The sequence below is a fragment of the Falco biarmicus genome, chromosome 7 (assembly GCF_023638135.1).
Source record: "Falco biarmicus isolate bFalBia1 chromosome 7, bFalBia1.pri, whole genome shotgun sequence".
Lineage (NCBI taxonomy): Eukaryota > Metazoa > Chordata > Aves > Falconiformes > Falconidae > Falco > Falco biarmicus.
The window spans coordinates 47,810,437-47,830,914 of record NC_079294.1 but is presented as its reverse complement, the minus strand read 5'-3'; the positions used below and the strand labels follow the sequence as shown (position 1 = coordinate 47,830,914).

General features: G+C 45.4%; 2 protein-coding genes across 2 annotated transcripts in view; both read left to right on the top strand.

Annotated features, from left to right (window-relative positions):
- The window catches only part of FANCM (FA complementation group M), a 545,047-nt gene that overhangs the window by 293,076 nt on the left and 231,493 nt on the right, over positions 1 to 20,478 (top strand). The window lies entirely within an intron of this gene.
- LOC130152104 (uncharacterized) lies at positions 15,000 to 19,262 on the top strand. The gene is made up of 3 exons (XM_056345065.1): positions 15,000 to 15,400; positions 17,336 to 17,570; positions 18,086 to 19,262. The coding sequence occupies exons 1-3, from the start codon at positions 15,119 to 15,121 to the stop codon at positions 18,277 to 18,279; spliced, it is 711 nt and encodes a 236-aa protein (XP_056201040.1). The 5' UTR covers positions 15,000 to 15,118; the 3' UTR covers positions 18,280 to 19,262.

Sequence of the window (20,478 nt, the reverse complement as noted above, 5' to 3'; positions counted from 1 at the left end):
TCTCTCTCACCAGTGTGCAATGTGAAGCCATTTAGAAAATCACCCCAAAACTGGGCAGTGATGTTGCATTTTTAGTATTTTCAAATATTCTGTATAAGTTTTCCTTCTGGTCCATGTCACTGCTGTTGAGAAAAACGTCCTGCAGTTTATTGTTACATTCCTGCTGTCGGTCTGATTTTCCAGGGAGAAGGGCCACTTTTGCTGACCTTCTTTTCACAGGGATTTCAGCCGGAGTGCTTGGTGATTTTGAATCGAAACGATATAATCTAGGCGTGTAGCACACTATAGTGTTGCAGAAGTTCTCCCCGTGGGGTTGAACTGAGTGCCAACAATACATTTAAGCTTGGCCTTCAAATTAATTTTGGCCCAGGCGGTATTCCTGTGTTTCTGGGAAGGGAAGGAGGACATGAAAGACACTAATTGCCTGGCTTGTCAGATTAGAGTGCCCAAGAGAACATGCACCCGTTGTTCATGGCTTGCTGCTTTGTGAAGTAGGACAGGTAGGACAGCAGAACTGGATTTGTCACATAATTGTGTTATTTTGGTCCAGGTACTGGATCTGTGTGAATGTGGGCTGATTCATCCTGGCAAAGATTTGCAGCTGGTCCTTTTAATGAATCAAAAAAATGTGAAGCGAAAGCCACCCTCATCGTCTGAGCACTCCCTTTGTTCATTCTGACATAGCATAAAGCAGCAGGTTTTTCTTGTGTCTTTTATGCAAAACTCTAGATCACACGTATTTAGGCAGCTCTGCAGTCACCTGTTAAAAGTAATATCTGATTAGTCCACATTGCCTTGAAAGGTATATTTATATTAACAAAGCTCCTAGCAAATACAGTCTGACATTTCCTTTGTAATCATGATAATTTCCAGTGATTTAACAATGTGATTTTTGGCTTCCTATTGTTTTGTTCAATATCCCCTCCATCAAAAGCCTGTGAGTTCTGCCAGAGACCCCCCTGCAGTCACTAGGACCAGAATTACATGTTATGGAGAAAGTCTCTTTTTATGGCAGCTGGTGATCAGCGTTGCCCTAAAATGTGACTGATGACTGATGGTCAGAGAACTGCAAATTATGTATGAGTGGGCTAGAAATTACCTATCTCTTAAAAAAAAAAAACAACCAAAAACCCCAAATCCCCCCCAAAAAACAAAAGAGCAACTTCACTGCGATGACCTGGGGTGGCAGCAATTTCATGTATTGTGTGAAGCAACTTTTCCTGTTATGTATCCTGAATTTACTGACATTTCATTTTACCAAAAGGTCGTCTGTTTTGTACCAAGGTACAGGATTAAAAGGAGACATGTCTGTGTTCAGGAAAGGGGTAATGAGTTCACTAATTACCTCGACGCTGAGCCTCCAAGGGGAGGTCAGCTCCTTTCCTGTTCATCATTTCTCCTCACCCTTGCTACAATATGTTCAGTAACGACACCAAAAGCGAGGGGCTTACAAGGCTTTGGACCCATTAGTGTGCACCTGCCCTTGCTCCTGCTCGCCCGTGAATCCCATCCCCTTTAGGAGAGATTTCTTCTTGGTAAGACCCTTCAAAGGTCCCCACCTGCATGCTTTCAGTGGAATACTCTGCTGCAGTAATGGCTCTGCCTTTGTTTACAACTAAGTAACTCAGTGAAACCACCGGCATTTCAAAAAGCTGAGGACAAGGTTGGAAGACACTGATGAAGTGCTCTGTAGTCATCAGGCTGCTCATGGTGTGTAGCAGGGGTGGATGGTCATGGTGGAGACCACCAACTGCTGCTCTGCTAAGCTTCGGCTGGGCTCCTGCAGCCACCGCACCCGAGCTGGCCACGCTCAGCTCCCTTTCCCTGGAAACGAAGCAGGTGCCTTTAGAGCATGGTTCATCTAAGCAGGTGGAGATGCCTGCTTGAGGACAAAGTGAATCATACCCTGGGGCGCAGTGTCACCATCAGCTGGATTTCTTCTGACCATAAAGAGGCTTTATCCCATAAGACTTCTAGGGTCCTTCCTAGTCACTGGAGAGAAGCAGACACTTTAGGGATGCAGTTCTCCTCCTGCAGTGAAAGTCTCATATAGGTCACCTGAATTTTACACCTTTAAGGGGCCTCAGGTAACCAACTGGATGTGACTGGTTTACACCTGTGATGGATGCTACCATTATATATACAGCCTTGTCATGGAATCATAGCATCACAGAATGGGTTGCGTTGGAAGGGACCTTGAAGACCACCCAGTCCCACCCCCCTGCCCCAGGCAGGGCCCCCTCCCCCCAGCCCAGGCTGCCCCCAGCCACATCCAGCCTGGCCTTGGGCACTGCCAGGGATGGGGCACCCACAGCTGCTCTGGGCAGCCTGGACCAGCGCCTCACTGCCCTCACAGGGAACAATTTCTTCCTTAGATCTGATCCAAATATTGTGTACAGATACAGCGGTTATTTAGGCACATGAAGTGTCTGACATACAGCAGCAGCTGACACCTTCAGGAACAGAAGCAACCTGGCTGAAGATACCGTGTTCCTGTATGTCCTGGTGAGGACAAGCAGCCATGCTGATTACTCCTGCATCCCACTGCCTCGTGCCTTGGGGACACCCTCTCTGTTTTAGGGGAGAAAGTGGCAAATCAGTCCAGCACTGTGACAGCACAGGATTGTGTGGGAAGTCACCAGGACCAGGTACTTTGATCTCACCTGAGACCTCTGAGCAGTTCTGTAAAATAACTACTGCAGAGGTGGGGGAGCCGGAATATGGCTGGAACTGAGGAGCGTGTTATGTTTTATGGCAGGGAAGTTAGAAGAAAACCAGAACAGCTGGTAAGGCAAAGGCAAGCCCTAGGGTAAAACTGAGACAAAATGAATACTTGGAAAAGTCAGTCTGATGAGCTAAAAAAATTAGATTTCTCCCTTCTGAATTTAGATGTCTGGTCTTTTTAACTTGGTTAGTCTTTTGCTAGAGCATTTAATCATGCTAATGCTACATGAGTTGTTATCTATTATTAAACCTTCTAGAGCTTTTAAGTAGCAGGCAGAGAGAAAGCTCGGCAAAGTCACAAATGGGTCCATGAGAAACATTGCTGGACAAATACCAGGAAAACCAGCTGTGCTGTGGTGAAAGCTGCATTGCACCCATGGAATAAATATCTTACAATATTTACAAATGAGAGAGAACCTCTAAAAAGCATATGTCTCTGCTAAATGTCTCCCATTAGAAAATCAGGAATTCCCATTAGTTCCGAGAAAACCAATTCCATTTCAGTTGCGAAGTCAATATTGCAAACTACTGAGTTTTAATGGCGTTAATTGCATTGCTCAAGAACTTTTAAACCACATTAGTCTCATTTAATTCAACTTAAAGGAACACAAAGAGAATTGAGTTCTCTAAATGTGGCTGGGTCTATTTTCCAAAATGCCCTTTTGAGTACAATTCATGTTACATAGTAGATGACAACAGCAAGAAGAAATTTCCCTTAAGTAGATGTAGGAAGCAGGTAAACCCAGCCAAGGTTTCTGTTGATGTTCATCTGGACTGACGGGGTGACTCCTCTCAGAGGAGTGTAACAGAATACTGTTAAACATCATTTGTAAGCTTGCTGGGCATTTACTGGCAGGTTCAGCTGTCAGAAGTGTGCCGGTTCCCCTGGTGGCGGATGAACTGCTTCTGCCATTTTCCTGTACACTTCACATGGGCTTTTGTGGTTCTACTGGAAAACGACAATAACCCCACCGATCAGATACTGAGGGAAGACGTATAACCACATATAACCCCTGCAGGGACCCCGTGGTAGAGATTCAGTCATGAAGTAGTCAGGCCATGGATGTGCAGGATGCTCAGGACTTTGTTCAGATGTTGTCTTTCTTTGAAACATCTTTCCTGAGAGATGGGAGAGTGATTTGGGAATGCATTACTTATAAACACCTGCTTTGCCCATAAGTATCCTTTTTTGGACAGTTTTTCTTTTGAAGGAAGAGCCATAAGTATTATGAAGGAACTGGAGCATCTTGCTTATAGGGAGAGGCAGCGAGAGCCGAGGCATCAGCCAAGACATAGATCTCCTCAGCCTGGAAAAGACCCATGTCTTATCCACATGGATAAACGCGTCGTGGGAGGGAATGATGAAGATGGACCCAGGCTTCTCTCATTGGTGTCCCCTGACAGGACAAGAGGCAACAAGCATGTACTAAAAATGGGGACGTTCCATCTGAACAGAAAAAAACACTTTTTTTCTGTGTCAAACACTGGCACAGGTTGTCCAGAGAAGTTGTGGAGTCTCCATCCTTGGTGATACTGAAAACCCAACTGGGCATGGTCCTAAGCAGCCTGTTCTGGATTACCCTACTGGAGCTGGAAGGGTGGACTAGCTCACCTTCAGAGGTCCCTACCAACCTCAGCCATTCTGTGAAGGGCTGAATTGATATATCTTGGCAAGGACATCATTCTCTCCAATTGAATTTGTAGGGATATTAGTGGCTATTCTTGTGCTGAGACAATGAAGAATTTGTTTTCATCATAAAAAAAAATTGTATTTGCTTTTATTTAAGGCTAAAATAGATTTACAAGTTGATACCTATCAAAAATTCCAAGACATGCAAAACATATCAACAGGTAATTTTCTTTTTGTAACTTTTTAATTTTATTTTCACCATATGGCTTAGATTGTGTGTGAATTAATATTATTCATAGATGCAGTTCAAATAGAAATAAGACCAATTATAGCAGAATATTCACCATCTTTTTAATCTCTAAGGTTATAGGAAAGGCTGTTCTCTTGCAAATTTAATATCTTTACAAAAATCACATGGTATGCAATGTTTGACTTTTGCCCTGTGGTACTTGTCAAGTTTGCAATATTTTGCCAACAAATTAACAAGGGGTATATTTCAGTGAATTTTTATAAGCCAGAGGGAATCTGCCATTTGGCTTCAAAGTGTTTGTAACATGCTACATGAATAATTTGGATCTGGTAGGATTCAGTTAAGAGTTTCTGGTATCTCAGCTGGCACAGTCCTTTCTGGCTTCTATTTTGGGAAGCTGATAATTGCTTTGGGCTGGCTGCGGCGCTGTGCTCTCAAGTCGCAGGGGGGTTCTCTTCTAGAGTCAAATGTATGGTTTGGATATTGCTGTAGAGCAAATTACACCGGATCTGTAAGGCCTATTTAGAAATTAATAACAGCAGAATGGTTGATTGGCCATGATTCAATAGTGTATCTGTTAGAACTTTGTGTGTGGCGGTCATCCGAGCCTGAGGTCACTTGTGCTTGCATCAGATCCCAGCTCCATCTCTCCCGGTATCCTCATTCCCACAGTGACCTGGAGAAGAAGAGACACAGACAAATTCAGAGTGATATTTCTGCTAATCTGGCTTACTGCTGGACATCTGCAACTGAGGAGTTTCATAAGCAAAAATACTTACCTGCATTTTTTTGTGTATAATTCTCCTTGATTGACCATCTTTCCAGTAGTCCGTAGAGGATGATGACGCTTGCAATAGCTGGTGTGCTTATTTGCATTACACACCTAAGCACAGAATAAGAGGAGCCTGTTCACCAATGATGGAAGCCACAGCCTGGCGAAGCTGGGCTTCAAAGAAGCTGTATCTAGGCATCAAATTCTAGGATATTCCCAGAAGCTGGATCTAGGCATCAAATCCAGTATCAGCAGAGCTTGTTTCCTTGATGTTTCCATGGGAAGGTCCCAGGAGGATGTTGGAGGGAGTCATCTGCTGATGAGAAATTGCAGCATACCCTTCCCTCTTCTCAGTTAAAATGCAACTTCTTTTAAATTAAATTTTTCTGAGATTAAATATGGTGAAAATAGGGTTAATCGACAGCTTTTTGCTGCCAGAACTTCGAATCATTTTTCTTACAATTTTTCACCTAAATGACTATACATCTCTTCACTAATCTCTCTTGGTATTTACAGTTGAGTTCAGTTAAGATCATTCATTTCCTTTCTCGTTGTTGGTATCCTCAGTGTGTCATCCTGTAACATCTGCAGCCCAAAAATGTCTTCTGAAGCTGAAACCTCAGCTGCAAGACTCTCCTGCGATAACACATCCCCATGTTATCAGCACTGCCCACTTCAGGGTACCATCTCCTGGGCTCAGGTACCTGCTCAATGGTTCATCTCTGACACTCAGCCTGTTTTCTTTTTTTGTTTCAGTATCACGTGTCTGAAGTTTGCTGTTTGTGTTATTTGAAGACATGCAGACCCTGATCTTCTCATAAATATACCTGTATGAGGGCGATGGCCCTGCTCAGCTGGTGAAGGCCTTCCCTGGCTCAGCCTTGATCCTGTTAATGAATCAGAGGATGCTGCCCAGGAAAAGGCAGTGGACAAACACACTTTTTTCACCCTTTGAGTGATGGAGCAGCTCCTTCTGCAAAGGAAAACAAGTTTTCTGTAGAAACTGAGCCAGATTGGCAGCAACCATAGTCCTGCCTAATGCCGCCCAAGATCGTGTTGCAGATCCAGCCCCATGACTGTTTAATTGTTAAAACAAAGTCTTTGAATCTAAGAGTTCCTTGTGGTGGGCCGTTATGTCCAGAGACAAGATTTTAATACACAGAGCTGATTTAATGAAGCGAACTTGACTGAAGTTGTGAGGGACATCAACAAAGTCTTTCTAGAAAAGAAAACAGTTTTGCAATAAATTAATGCCATCTGGTGCTATCTATGTCATACGGACTCCCTGCATCTGTTACAGCCACAAGAGAGGAGATGTAAAAGAGAATAATGAGAAGAAAAACAAATAATACACCGCTTCTGAATTGTACTAAAGCCTAGCCTCTAAGTGATCCCCCCCTTCCCCACCCCCCCTGCCTCTGCATAGTGAGAAATACATAGAGATGCTTGAAAGTGTATCACCGATTTTCCATAAAGAAGACTTTATTTTATTATTTTTTTACTTCCCCCACCCCCTCTTATTCAGAACCTATAGGTTCATGTACACGCTTCGAGGCAGTTTGGTTTTAAACAGGCTGCACTGGAAACACCCGTGGCTGCTTTGATAGATTGTAGTGAATTTCTTGCAGAGAGTACGGGGTTGAACTGAAGCTTTCATCTCTCCCCCCTCGCCAGCTCTGGTTCTTTGCAGCTGAAGTTTTCATTTGATATCCAGTTCCCTCCTAGCCATTTGTATCCCTTTTTCTTTGAGCCTGGCTAAACTTACAGGGTTTAGTTAGTAAACGTTCAGCCACCTCTGTGTGGACCTGCGGCAGAGAGCAGGATTGTTGTAGGGGTGTGTAGGAAATACCGGCTAAAACCATCCCCAGATCACGTCCTCTGTGACAGTTGTTAATTGCGTTGGTCAGTTCTACAAAAGCAAAATGAGCCTGTAGAATAAAATTGGTACAGATTCTTTAGGTTAGATTCTCACTGCTAATTATTTGATTTCCTTTATACTGTGTTGACATTTGGTACGCAAATCCTCTAATTTATATCACTGTACTTGGAGTGTAAGTCTTCCAGCTCACAATAAGAAGGAAAAATGAATCTCATGTTTACCTCCTTTCTCATGAGGATGCTTTGGGTGTGAGCCCTGTGCCTGGCTTCAGGCTTTCACTGGCAGGTGTGTCCACGGTCCCTCTGCAAGGTAGGAGCAAGACGGGCTGAGGGTGGCGGTTGTGCTTCATCCTTCAGGGTCAGAAGATGGAAACTGAAACAGAGGCATCTATGTTTTTCAGAGGTGATGTCCGAAAGATTTTCCTGTATTTCTCAGAATCGGCAATTTCCGCTTGCCTCTTCTGATGCCAGCAGTTTAGTTGCAGCTGTGGTTCTTCATTCCCTTGTGTCCCCCAGACTGGGCAGTGTGGTTTCACCCCATCATGCTGGCTGATCACAGCAGCCTGTCCCAGGGAAGGGAGGAAATGCATCAAAAGAAAATGCGACATGGCTCCTGTTTGATTTCCATTCCTCCCATTTCATTTTGGCTGACAGGCGCCAAATGGCCAGGATCGTTTGAAGTGGATCAGGCAGCTTGCTGGTGAGCCTTGGCTCCCACTGCTGCTGGGTTGGGAACCGCACTGGTTACCTCCGAGTCCTTCAAACATAAGTGGCCCATCCCCATTTTTCCAGGTGGAGAAAAGGGAACTGTGCTTTTGGAAGAGATACCACTTTCTGAGAGCATCAGTTCTCCAGAAACCCTCTTCTGCCATGCCTCGGGTCCGCTGTTGTCCCGCAGCTGACCAGGTGTGATGCTAAATCACGCCTGGCCCTGGACCATGGGCTCTCCTTAAGTGGTGGTCTTTGGGCCACCTTGCTCCTGCTATGAACGTGCTGCAGTGTTTCACAGGAGGGGACAGGACAGCTCTTTGTCAGCTTGTCTGTGCATCTTTTAAAGGCTTTATTTTAGCCTTAATGATATTTAATCCTAGGTGAGTCTAGGTGCAGCATTCCTGGTGTACATCTGATTGCACCAAAGTAATTAGTATTATTGAAAAAAGTTATTATAGTAGTTACATTGCCTCTCTCTCTTTAAACATACATGTGCTAATTATTTTCATAAATAATTTAAGCTGTGTCCCTTATTTTATTTCTACTTTGCACCTAAAATGACTTTCCAGAACGTTAACAGACCTTTCTCTAACCCCAAATCTTTACATCTAACACACTCTCAGGTGTAGCAATGCAGTGGCAGTCACACACTAAAATTCTCATCTGCTTTATCCATTTTTATTTTCCCTTATACATTGACATTTGCACTTAATTATAAATACTGTGTGGAGCAGATCATTTGTCATTATTCAGTATACTCAAGAGGCTTTATTTTTGTTCGGGGAATTAGAAATACAACCACTTTGGAAATTGTGAGCCAAAGTTTTTCATGATTTTCCCAAAAGTCTTCAGAATTTCAGAAAAAGTTTACAATACAGAATATCTAGAAATGCTTCCAGGACTATGCAGAGGATCATTTACCATAGCTGTCTTCATAACACATCTAATAGTGTGAAAGTTCATGTAGTCCTTACTTAAAATTACATACAGAGTGGAGCATGTGGACTTCCAGCATTCGTCAGGGAGCAGAGCAGCGTCAATGGTTTGATGGATAGCTTCACTATCAGCTCTTGAAATAATTATGTTTTCTAAATGTAATGCATAAAGAACTCGTCAGCGATGCTGGGCTATGTTAATGCGCGAAGCTGAGCACACGCCATTGAGCTGCTGAATAGCAAAGGTATTTTTTTTTGCTGCAAACTGTAATGGTGCAGCTTGTGCTCTGAAATGAAGCTGCTGATGCCAAGGCTAGATGGGATGGGCTTTTGGGATCTGCTCTCACAGGATCTCGGAGTTTGCATTTCAGAGCCACGCTTTTCCAGGGAAAGCAGGACTGTATAGCACAGGGGAATTCCTGCTGGGCCCAGCAATTCCATACCAAAGGCAGCTCTCCAAAAGTGGGCTTGTGGAGGTGAAATCTCAGGGCTGCTCCTGAGGAAACATGGTGTGTGCAAAACATACCACTGCTTACACAAAACCCCTTCCAACATTGCAAAACCTGGTATGCCTAAACTGCTGCCATTGAGTGGAGGGAGTTTGAGAACAGTTTTTGTACTTTTTTTCCTCTCATGGACAATATAAATAAATAACATAAATAAATTCAGCTCAGCCCTATCATCTGAAAGAAGGGAAATCAAGAGTTTTGCTACTACAATCCTGATTGCAGGCCAGAAAGATGCTAAATTTCCACAGCACTGTTGTGGAAGCACATTGTACATCTTCTTAATCACTTGAACAATGGCACAAACCCGTTCCTTAATTAGTGTTTAAGCATTGCTTTGTCCGGTAATTTGTTTTTATCTTGCTTTTCTAACAGATGACTGTTTCCTGTGTATTTAGAGAAGTCCTGGATCTCTGTTCCCTGGAGGAGCCCAGCAGTAGCCAGAGGGGACAGTGCTGGTCGGTGCTGTGCCCTGGTCATGGAGGTGCCAGATCTCTGGTGCTGCAGGACGTGGTGGCACTGGTATAGCTCTTTTGCAATGGAGTGCCTGCAGGCAGCAGACACGGATTTGAAAAAGGGCTGCCAAAGGTCGGACATATCCATCCACTTCTAGAAAGCTTTAGTAAATGGCCTGAATTGGGTTTTATTTCCCAGAGTATGGAGAACGAGTTGCTCCTGGCTGGACATCTTGCTGGGGATCCCCTGGGAAACCCCCAGCCTCAGTCCATGTCTTCTCACCTCCTGCCACCCTCGGGATTTCTTTTGGGATGGGAGGGGTGATGATGGGGAGGGCACTGGCTGTAGGTCATGGCACCATCACTGGTGTTTTCTGAAGGAAACTCCCCAAAGCAGTGTTTTGTGGGAGCCCTGGTCTCGGTGTGTGTCTAGGTACCCCAAGTTTCACGAAAGGGGCAGTGTTACTGCATGGCTCAGCCTTTCCAGAGTGCAATGGCTGGGGCAGGGCAAGAATGAGTTTGTACTGCAAGTGTCTCTGTGGTGCCAAAATGCTTTAGGATGCTGGTGTGAATAACCACAACAGGGAAGGCTGATCTCCTTCATCTCAGACTCATTTGCATGTGACCAAGACTTTCTCCCACCCCGTCTCAGTACTTCACCTCCTCTAGCCCATGTGCCTCTTGGAGAGGCTGTGGTTCAGCCAGGAGCAGTGGCACTACCTCGCTTCTGCTTCACTTAGTGGCTTGTTACAATCAAGGAGGATATTAGGAATTTTCCGTGAAGAGCTGTTTTTGAGGACGCTACCTATCTGAAGAGGCAGCTTCTGGGTTCATCTATACATTATCAGCATGGGTGTATTCATTATAGCATTAGTGCTGAGGAGCTAATGCATTCTGCTTATAAAATATTGCAATTCTGAGCCAGTGTGTAACAGATACACATCGGAGTCAAGGTATTGTTATTTGTCTGTGCTCTGCAGCCCTGCCTGAATGTACGCACTTTTCCTTTGCAGAGAGAACAGTTTTCATGCTTTGTTTCTCCTCTCATTCAGGTTTTAACCCACCATGATTTTATTAAGTGGCACCACTCAGTATTTACAGAATCGCAAGTAGGGTTAAAATTTTATTTTTATTTTTATTTTAAAAAAAATAAATTACACCATTTGAAATGGCCAGGAGAAAAACAATAAAGGAAGAACTGTGGTTTTGGCAATAGATTCTGGATTTTTAGTGATCTCTTTCAAAATACAAAATCTTATCACAGCCAGTAAGGATAATCACACATTTTTCTATGAAAAAGGAAAGCCAAAAATCTCTGGTCATGGGAGAGAGTGGCTGAGAAGTGAACAAGGATTTTACTGAAATGGGTCTTTGCAATGTGTCCAGCCCCCAGCCACAATAAAAGGCCTGGCCATCTATTGTGTGGTAGCTTCTCTGTGAAAGGGGACACTGGTTCCCCAGAGCACTGGGGTTTGCAGCAGGTAGGAGGCAGCCAGGGCCTGTGCTGCTGGCTGGCGCTGCAACAGTGACCTCGCAGGCAGCCCCATTCCTCCAGCTCTGGGAAGAGCAAGCTTCAGACCTGTCTTTGAGCTGTGTCAAGTGCCGGGGACGCAAACAGCAGTCACTGAGGAGCTCTAGCATATACAGAAAGCTGAAAAAAATGAAGGCACTAGTTGGATATTCCTACTTTTCCGCATGGAGATGTATCATGCACAAGGCCATCTCTGCAGCAAGCATTGCACAGGGTCTGGAGGCCTGCAGGGTGGGTGGGCATGCTCTGGTTCTGTCTCCAGACAAGTGTAAGAGGGATCCTTTGGCTCCCAGAGCCATGTGCAAGCTCGGTGTCATCCCTGAGCTGTGTGAAAGCCAAGCTGCACTGAGGAGTTGCACCCCAGGGAAGATCAACATCAGTGGGTGATCACAGAATCATAGAGGGATAGAAAGGTTTGGGTTGGAAGGGACATTTAAAGGCCACCTAGTCCAACTCCCCCTGCAATGATCAGGGACATCTTCAACTCGATCAGGTTGTTCAGACCCCCATCCAGGCTGATCTTGAATGTTTCCAAGTATGGGGCATCCACAGCTTCTCTAGGCAACCTGACAATGCTCCACCGTGGCCACAGTGCTTGTGGGTGTCAGCTGTGCTGGGATCGGTTGTGGAGGTCATCCACTGGTGCCACAGGTCAGGGGTTGGTTGGGGCTCTGTGGTGGTCAGGTTGGCTTTTGAGCAGTTGCTGGGGACAGTGTGTGGTGTGCACTGTCCCTGCCTGCACAGGAAGGCTGCTGTCCCAGCCACAAACCCCCTGAGACTTTAAAAGTTGGGATAACCATTTCAAAGCAGCCTCTGAAGCCTGCCCAAGTGGCAGTGATCTGATGATGAGCTTGTGCTGGCACCTCCACCTCTGCAAACCCCATCCTTCTGTAGCACTGCTCTCTTGAGTCCATTACGCTGTGCACCATACTGCTATTTATTTTCCTTCTCTTAAAATGTGTGTCCTTTTTGCTCTCTCTTTTCTCACCTGGGCTGGATTAGAAGTGCTCTGTTTGCTGTTCAATTAAAGTGATCTCTCGCACACTCCAAAGTTCAAATAGTTTTTGCCTTAAACATATCTCTCTGGATTTAATGGGCTTTGCAGGCTATAGTTTCAAAGTGGTTGTTAATGGGATTTGTACAAGGAACTCTTTGTGCTTTTAAAAATAATATAAGAAATCCTTCCATTGGCATTTAATTTCATCAATTTGGGCATGTCAAGAGATATCTGTCGGGCATCATATTAAGGCTTGGCCTGTATGTGGTGGGTCTGCAAAGTGAGGGCTGCAGTACATCTGGCAAATTCAACAGTAGCCTGCTAATTAACTAAAATTATTGGCTTTTGCTTTCTTTAACACTATTACTGTTGTTGTTACTGTTATTATTATTGTCATTATTATTACTATCATTACTATTACTACTACTACTACTACTACTTATTATTATTATTATTATTATTATTATTATTATTCCCTGGAGAATGCCTCCATGGGAAAGATCCACCAAGATATAAAAGGTAAAAACAAAACTGGCCAGCTGGGTTAAATTCCTACCCCCTGTATCACAGTGATGCCCTGGTGGTAACACTTCTTCCAGTCTGCCATGGACTTAACGTTCATTTCAAAGATGTCTCAAGGACTGGAAGATTCACAACGCGTCAATTTGCTCCAAATCCCTGGGGTGGGATTACAAATCCTGTTTGAGTTGAGGTGATAGAGGGGCCCTGCTAGCCTCACCCCCTGCCCACGGGCCAGAGCCCCAGCCAGCGCTGCCCTGCAGCATCCTCCCTGAAATACAACCATGGTTTAAAGCCCGGTCAGCTGCCCGTCCCGCTGACACCGCAGCTTGTGTTTGTGCAGCGAGTGCTTGTGCTAAAGGGTGTTAAGGCATATTTACTAAAATCCACTCAAGTCTGTTGTGCTTGTTGGTGTTTAAAGGTGAGGAGAACAAGGCATGTGCTGGGCTGGGGAGATGCAAAGTCATTTCTTTCTCAGTCTTGTCTGCAGCCGTGGCACTGGTTTGCCTTGCAGTTCATTGCTGAGGCTGATGAGTGTGTCTCTGCTGTTCAGAATGAGGAAAGGCAACAGGTGGGAACCTCCAAAAAAAGTCTGAGCTGAATGGGAGACAGAGGTTCGGGGTGGTCTTAATTTTCTCTGAACTGGCTTTTGCCCTGGAGGGTGCTGAGAGGAGGACAGCAAGAGCAGACATATTTCTGTTAGTGGCTGGTGTGTCACAGTGGTGATGTGTGAAACAAGCTTTTCACTCCTCTTTGGGATATTTTCTCGTGCTCCCTTCCCACCCTCCCTTTCTGCCCACCCATGGCTGTGAGCCGCCAATCCCACCCCCACCAAAGGTTACCTTCTGGGACCAGTCCAGCGCTCTGGGGAAGCTGGGACCCAGATGGGCTTTAACCCAAGCACTGCGGGACAACTCCCAGCTCACCGTGACCACCTGGGGGGCTGCTGGGGTCCAAGCAGCACCAGGCACCTAGTGGTGAGTGGTGCTGACCCTGGCGTCTGCCTCCCACTGACCAGTGTTCTGGTTTAACCCCAGCTGGCAGCAAAGTCCCCCACAGCTCACTGCCCCCAGCCCCAGCGGGACAGGGAGGAGAATCGGGAAAAAGATGAAACCTGCAGGTTGAGATAACAGCAATTTAATAATATAATACAATGCAATACAATATAATATGATATAATGTAATGTAAGGTAATAATAATAATAATAACAATCACAATGAAAAGGAGAGCGAGAGGGAGGAATAAAATCCAAGGGGAAAAGCAAGTGATGCACAATACAGATGCTCAACTGACCAATGCCCAACCTGTCCCCCAGGGGCAATGGACCCCTCCTGGCAAACTCTTCCCAGTTAATGTACTAAGCATGACATTCTGTGGTATGGAATAAGTTTGGGTCAGCTGTCCTGGTTCTGCTCCCTCCTGGCTTCTCCTGCACATCCTCGCTGGCAGAGCATAGAAATCCAAAAAGTCTTTGATTTAGAGTAAGCATGACCTAGCAACAACTAAAACATCAGTGTGTTACCAACATTATTCTCATTCTAAATCCAAAACACAGAACTGCAGCAGCTAATAAGAAGAAAATTCACCCTATCCCAGCTGAAACCAGGACAACATGTTGATGTGCACCGCTTATTCTCAGTGCTCAGTGCTTCACAGCAAGTGCCATTAACAGACTCTTTAATTAACCAGGTAGGAAAATACTGCAACTATAATCTCAAGTAGCTACACGTGTCTGTTCCTTTCAGGAGACAATGCTTGCTTTCTCCCTGTACATTCCCTAAAAGTCAATGACCTGGGTGGGTTTTGGGTGCTGCCAGCTCCCACCATTGTGCCTCCAGCCCATGGCGATGCTGAAAAGCAGAGCCAGTGAAGGAGGTGGGGCAGCAGTCCCTCATCAGCACCTGGAAGTGATGGCAATGCCTGCTGCTCCATGGAGACCTGCAGCATGCAGAGCCATAGACAACGGGTCAGAGACACACGTCGGCATGTGATATGTGATGGGGAACCTCAAGAAGCCTTTTCTAAAGGAAAGCCCAGCTTTGGGGGTCTTCACACATCCTAGAGTGCTGCTGTTTTGCTGCTGTCTCAAGCATAGGGTCACTGGTGGAATTTCCTTTGGAGAAGAGGAGCAGACCCAGGGTTTCTCAGGATCCATTTAAAAACAGACAGTTAACTTCATGTTTGGGGATATTCTGTTTTGAGGTGAGACATGGCCAAGTTCCTACCCAGAGGCATGCGTCTACCAGCAATGTTGTGTGCTGTGCGTGTCTGTAAGACAGGCTCACGCTCTTTGCACTTGCCACAGACAGGAGGTGATGAGGGCTGGCACAAACCTTTCTTACTGTTGCTTAAACTTTTTCAGATTATCTCCAAGATATATATCCTGCAGGCCTGGGGGAAGCAGGCGGGCAGTTCTGCCAGCCCGGCAGAACCGTGTGAGTGCCGTGTGTCGGCGTGCGTGCCTGCAACACAGAAGGATGCTGTGCCAGTGGTGAGCCCAAATCTATCATTGCTTTTGCAAACCTGAGCTGACATCTCCCCGAGTCTCTGAAATCATGGGGAGAGAATGAAGATCATCATGGAAAGCAGAGCGATATCTCTGCCTTTCCTACATACGTGTCCAGTGCGCCCAGTCTATGTGGTCTCTATTTAAAAAAAATTAGGTGTGGTTAAAATGCAGATGTCCTTTTATTAATGAAGAAAAACCAGTGACATGCTCTTAAATGAGGGGAAAGCAATTATCATTTACTTAGATGAATCGGCTGCCATGCCTCCCTGCCACTGCCTCTCTCTGTAGCTAATGAAAATGTAATGCATGTTGAAGTCATCAGCAACAAATTTTTGAATTGCGCATTGTACTGAGTGCAGCTTTAATAGCATCTTCCTGTGAAATGACAGGCAGAAATAAATGTCCTTCAGAATGATTTATACCCTGGATTAGGTGCAGGTTGTAAAAATATACCAAGTTTAAATCACTGTCAACCTTGAAACAACAGCAGAGAAGGTGGTGACCCCAGTTAAAAAGTAAACAAAACAACTGTGTTTCCCAATAGATTGAACCACAAGCTGTCTTTAAAAATGAAATCCATGACTTTAATGTTGTCTGCTTTTAAATTAAATGGGAAGTGGGGGTGTTGTGTGCATTTCACAAATTCAAAGCGGATGAATGGGAAACCATAAGCCATAGCAAAGACTTGAAGCTAAAGTTGCGTTAGTAACCTACATTAAACTGCTTTTAACTGGGAGATACAGATAAAACAGGAGGGTGAAATAGTGTGAGGAAGAGTTTTTTGGAAGGAAGAGCAAAACCCCCACTTTTATCCAGTAGTAATCTAAAGATCTTTTGTGATGTTTGTTAATATCTTTTCATCTGTACTTGTGAATTGCCATCAGGACCCAGCATTGCTGCCTGGAAAGCTCCTTCTCCTGGTGTCATGCAGCTCTAATCCACAGCTCCAATGCCAGTGGCTTCCCAGGGCTGGTCCAGGTGGAGTGCAGAGCCCAGTTTCCATGGCAATGCAGTGGCCCTCCATCATCAGGGCAATGGTTAATTAAACCATACCTTCTTTAGATGCCTGGGCCAACTGAGAGGGTCATTCCTGGCTTTCCTTCAGTTTGATATTATTTTGTAAATGTCTTTAACTTGTGTTCAGCTGAAAGAGAATAGCCTGATAGCGCAGCTCTACAACGTGAATTTTTCTTGTTGTTTTTTCTTCTTTGGGAAAAAAAAAATATCCAAACCCCAAACCCCACAATGCATGCACTAATTAATGCAGTGCAGATAATGGCAATGCTGGCTGGACCTCATCAGCCCACTTGGCATATGGGGAGGTGGGTGTGGGTGGGGAGCTGGTGGGAGAATAGCCTGATAGTACAGCTCTACAACTTGATTTTTTCTTGTTGTTTTGTCTTCTTTAGGAAAAAAAAAATATCCAAAAAGCAAACCCCACAATACGTGCACTAATTAATGCAGTGCAGATAATGGCAATGCTGGCTGGACCTCATCAGCCCACTTGGCATATGGAGAGGGGGGTGTGGGTGGGGAGCTGGCTTTAGTGGTGTAAAGGGGTTAGAACTCCCTACCAGGTTTTTCGGTAGTGGGATGTGGGGTCCTCCGAGAGTCCTGTGTGGTTTCAGAGCAGGGTCTGCCACCTGCCTTGCCCTGCTGTGCATGCACACACTGTGTCTGCTGAAGCCTGTGTTCACCCTTGGCACGCAGGAATCCATGGGTATCCCGTGGTCTTCTTGTTTTATTGTCTTTATGAGTACAGGTCAACATGAATGTATGTTAAAAGAAAATGGGAGCAGTAAATATATATATATGTGTTTTTATGCATGAACCTGCCCAGTGCTGTTTCCAAAATTAACTTGACATACCTGAAGAAGAGATAATCAAGCATTTTTTTTTTTTTTTCTGTGTGAACAGGTCAGGAAGAATTGTTTACTCCTGCAGCTCCGAGGTGAGCTCCTGCAGCAGAGCCTTGGCAATACTGCTGCCACCGAGAGCCCCCTCAGAGAGAAGATCTTGCTGGTTGTCCTCCTGGGTGCTCGGCATTGGCACACTGTGACCTCCCTGGAGACCAGCAGTCCCTTCATATGGACAGTCCACAGGTGGTCCTGGCCAGGAGGATGCTCAGCAAACAGAAATGGCTGTGTTGTGGGTAAGCACTGGAGGGGCTGCCTGTGCCTGGGACAGCCACAGTCTTGGCCCTGTGCTCAGGCAGGGCAGCAACAGGGGGGTGCTGAGTGCTTCGGAGTGGGGTTTGATCTACATGGTAGATGGCAAAGCTGCCAGGGGACACGAATCTGGGCTGACTCAGAGCAGGTCCTGGAGCAGCCCCTTATCAGCAGTATGTGTGTGCGTGTGTGTGGAGATGGCTGGCGTCCCACCAGTACACACCAGTGACAGTGCCTACACAGAAATACCTGCTGCTCCAGCAACTGGAAATCTTGACTGTTTAACACCTTGTGGCAAGGTCAGAAGTGAAGTCTCAGCAGCATTTCTCTCAGAACATTTCTTTCCCTCCCTCCCTCCCAATAAAAGCTGGAGTAAGACATCCAGGTGGAGCGCGAGATGTGGAAGGAGCGGTATCAATTCAGTACACATTGCTCTCAGGGCCAGGATGTATTTCTGACTGTCTCATCCTTCTTCTTTTGTTGTTTTTTTTTTCCCTAGCAGCTCCGTGGGGAGAGTTCAATTCCACCAGGAAGAGCAAGGAACACACAGTGTCACCACAGCAACATGACTCACGCCAGCCTGACCGTATTTTGGCTTGCTGCCTGTCCGCACTTGGTGCCTGGGAAATCTTTGAGACACATATCTCACTGGAATATCTTTCTCCTGTTAAATGCTATCAGTCCCTGCTCTGAGCATCCACGGAGGATAGCTGGGGCGTGAGAGCCAGCCCTGTGCCACCTACGGGCAGCAGAGTCTGGAGGGACACAGGTGTGGAAGCATCCTCCAGCATTTCAGTGTGGGTGGGCAGGCCCCTGTGAGGGCTTGGCCGAGGGCAGGCCAGTGGGGGAAGCAGAGGCAGGGTGGGCAGCATGAGGTTATGGTCCGGGCTTTGCTTATACGGCCCTTGTGGAGGGCTGCTGCAGTGTGGGGTTAGATGCAAAGGGAGGGAAAGAGAGGAAGGAAAGGAAATGAATAGGATCTCACCGGGCAGAGCTGGAGGGGAGGAGTGGGATTTTTAGGGGCATCATCTATTCCCATCCACTGAACCTGGCCGAGGAGACCCCTCCAGGGAAGTCCATTATGTGGCTGTTTTGAACATAGGCACCCGATTGCATCACAGCTGCTGTGAATATTAATGTGGCCATTTAATGATTTGCCTTTTCCCATGGCACTTCCAGCAATTGTTTTAAATTAATTTTAAAAATTACTGTTCCTGGTTGCCTTTTAGGAGTTTTTGTGCAGCATTAAGTTGGTTTACCCTGACAGGTTAATGCCTTTGTAAACACTAATATGTAACTAATCTCACAAATGCAAAGTTAAATATGGTCTCTACTATTATTGTGATCATAATTTGATTAAACAAGTTCCCACTGTTCAATCCAGAGGAACGGGTGACTGCATTGTGTTTGCTCACACATGGTGTTGATATCTTCGAGTGGAACTGGGACTGATTATGTGGGTATTTTTTTCATATAAGTGCATTATTTTTACACTCTGTTCAGAGGGAATGTGTTCTGCACGCGGAACTCTTGACAGCATCGCAAAGACTCCGTAGATGAGGATGCAGTAGAAACCCACTGGAAGCAGTGAACCGAAAGAAGAGGCAACATTTTGACACAGAGATGGAGCTGCAGAGGAGAAAAGGAGCATCCCAAGGATGGCAGGACACAGCCCAGCCCAGCCCCTCATATGGATCAGAATATTATGCTTTTTCTTTTCCATCTTTTGGGGCAGAACGGGTGCTGCTGTATAGGCAGCCAAAGCTCCTTCCAAGCTCCCGTTCCGTCTCACAGAGAACTTTGGGCTCTTATCAAATCTTTTTTATCACAATTTATATGCAGGAAGGCTGCCAAAGTGTAAATGAGTCAATACTACAGTGTAGAGTCACAAATGAAGTTACTATAGAGGATGATTAGCTAATTGCAGTTAATTACTTTGAAAACATAGCACCCGGACCAAACAAATTATCGTAAAGAAATTATTTTTTGTCACTTCATGTCTAACAGGGTAATAAGGCCCCAACTATTTTCCTACAAGTAATTCTTTGTTTGCTTTACAGGCTGATACCTGCTGATAAGATGCTTTACTTTCAAGTGATAAATTATCTTAATTAACTTTAATTGTTTGCAGACAATTTTATGCAAATGGAGACATTTAAGGAACAGAAGCAGAGATTCATCTGTGGCTTGGGAGACGGCTCAGGAGCACTGAACTTTCCTCATATCAGTGGGCCTTCTATTCTTAAAAATAAGCTCGAGTATCCCGGGGTGGGATTCTGCGGTGAAGTGGGATGCAGTCATGTACCTGTGCATGGCATGTAGGAGCAAATGCAATCACAGGTTGTTTTCTCAATTTTTCCCCAAAGACATCCCTGGCCAGGATACACACTGGACTCTTACTCCAACCTCTCCTGAACAAAGAGGAAGCACTATGAGCATGGCTTATCTTCCTTGTAGCTTTATTTCCCCAGCTGCTAAATCACCATAGCCCATTTTTCTTGCTGATTTTCTCTTTGCACATAAATCAGGCCATGCCACTTGCTGAGAGTTCTGGTGACTGTTAAGATTTTTCACCCTAAAAAGTGAAGCAGGTACCAAGAGTACATGTAGAACAAAACCCCCCTTAAAGTGAGTGTATTCAACGCTAACAAAGTATTTTGAGCTCTTTACTAGCAAACTGGATGTGCTAGGCATCCGATGTGAGGTCTCAAGCGCTGGGGGGGTGCTGAGTGCTCTGTAGCACCCAGTAGGACAGCTGGTGGGAGCGCAGCAGTCCCCAGGGGTGCTCAGCTGAGGCTGCCCAGCAGCAGCAAGGTGTGGAGCAATACCCCATGATTGCATCAAAACTCTGCTTGAATGTTACAACCAGGTGTTTTCAGTTTTCATCAACGA

Bases quoted from the DNA above. Each gene is read 5' to 3' on its own strand.
- LOC130152104 (XM_056345065.1), top strand. From the start codon at position 15,119: ATGGCCAAGTTCCTACCCAGAGGCATGCGTCTACCAGCAATGTTGTGT. The intron at 15,401-17,335 runs GTGAGCCCAAAT...CTGTGTGAACAG, and splicing joins AGAAGGATGCTGTGCCAGTG to GTCAGGAAGAATTGTTTACT. The intron at 17,571-18,085 runs GTAAGCACTGGA...TTTTTTCCCTAG, and splicing joins CAGAAATGGCTGTGTTGTGG to CAGCTCCGTGGGGAGAGTTC.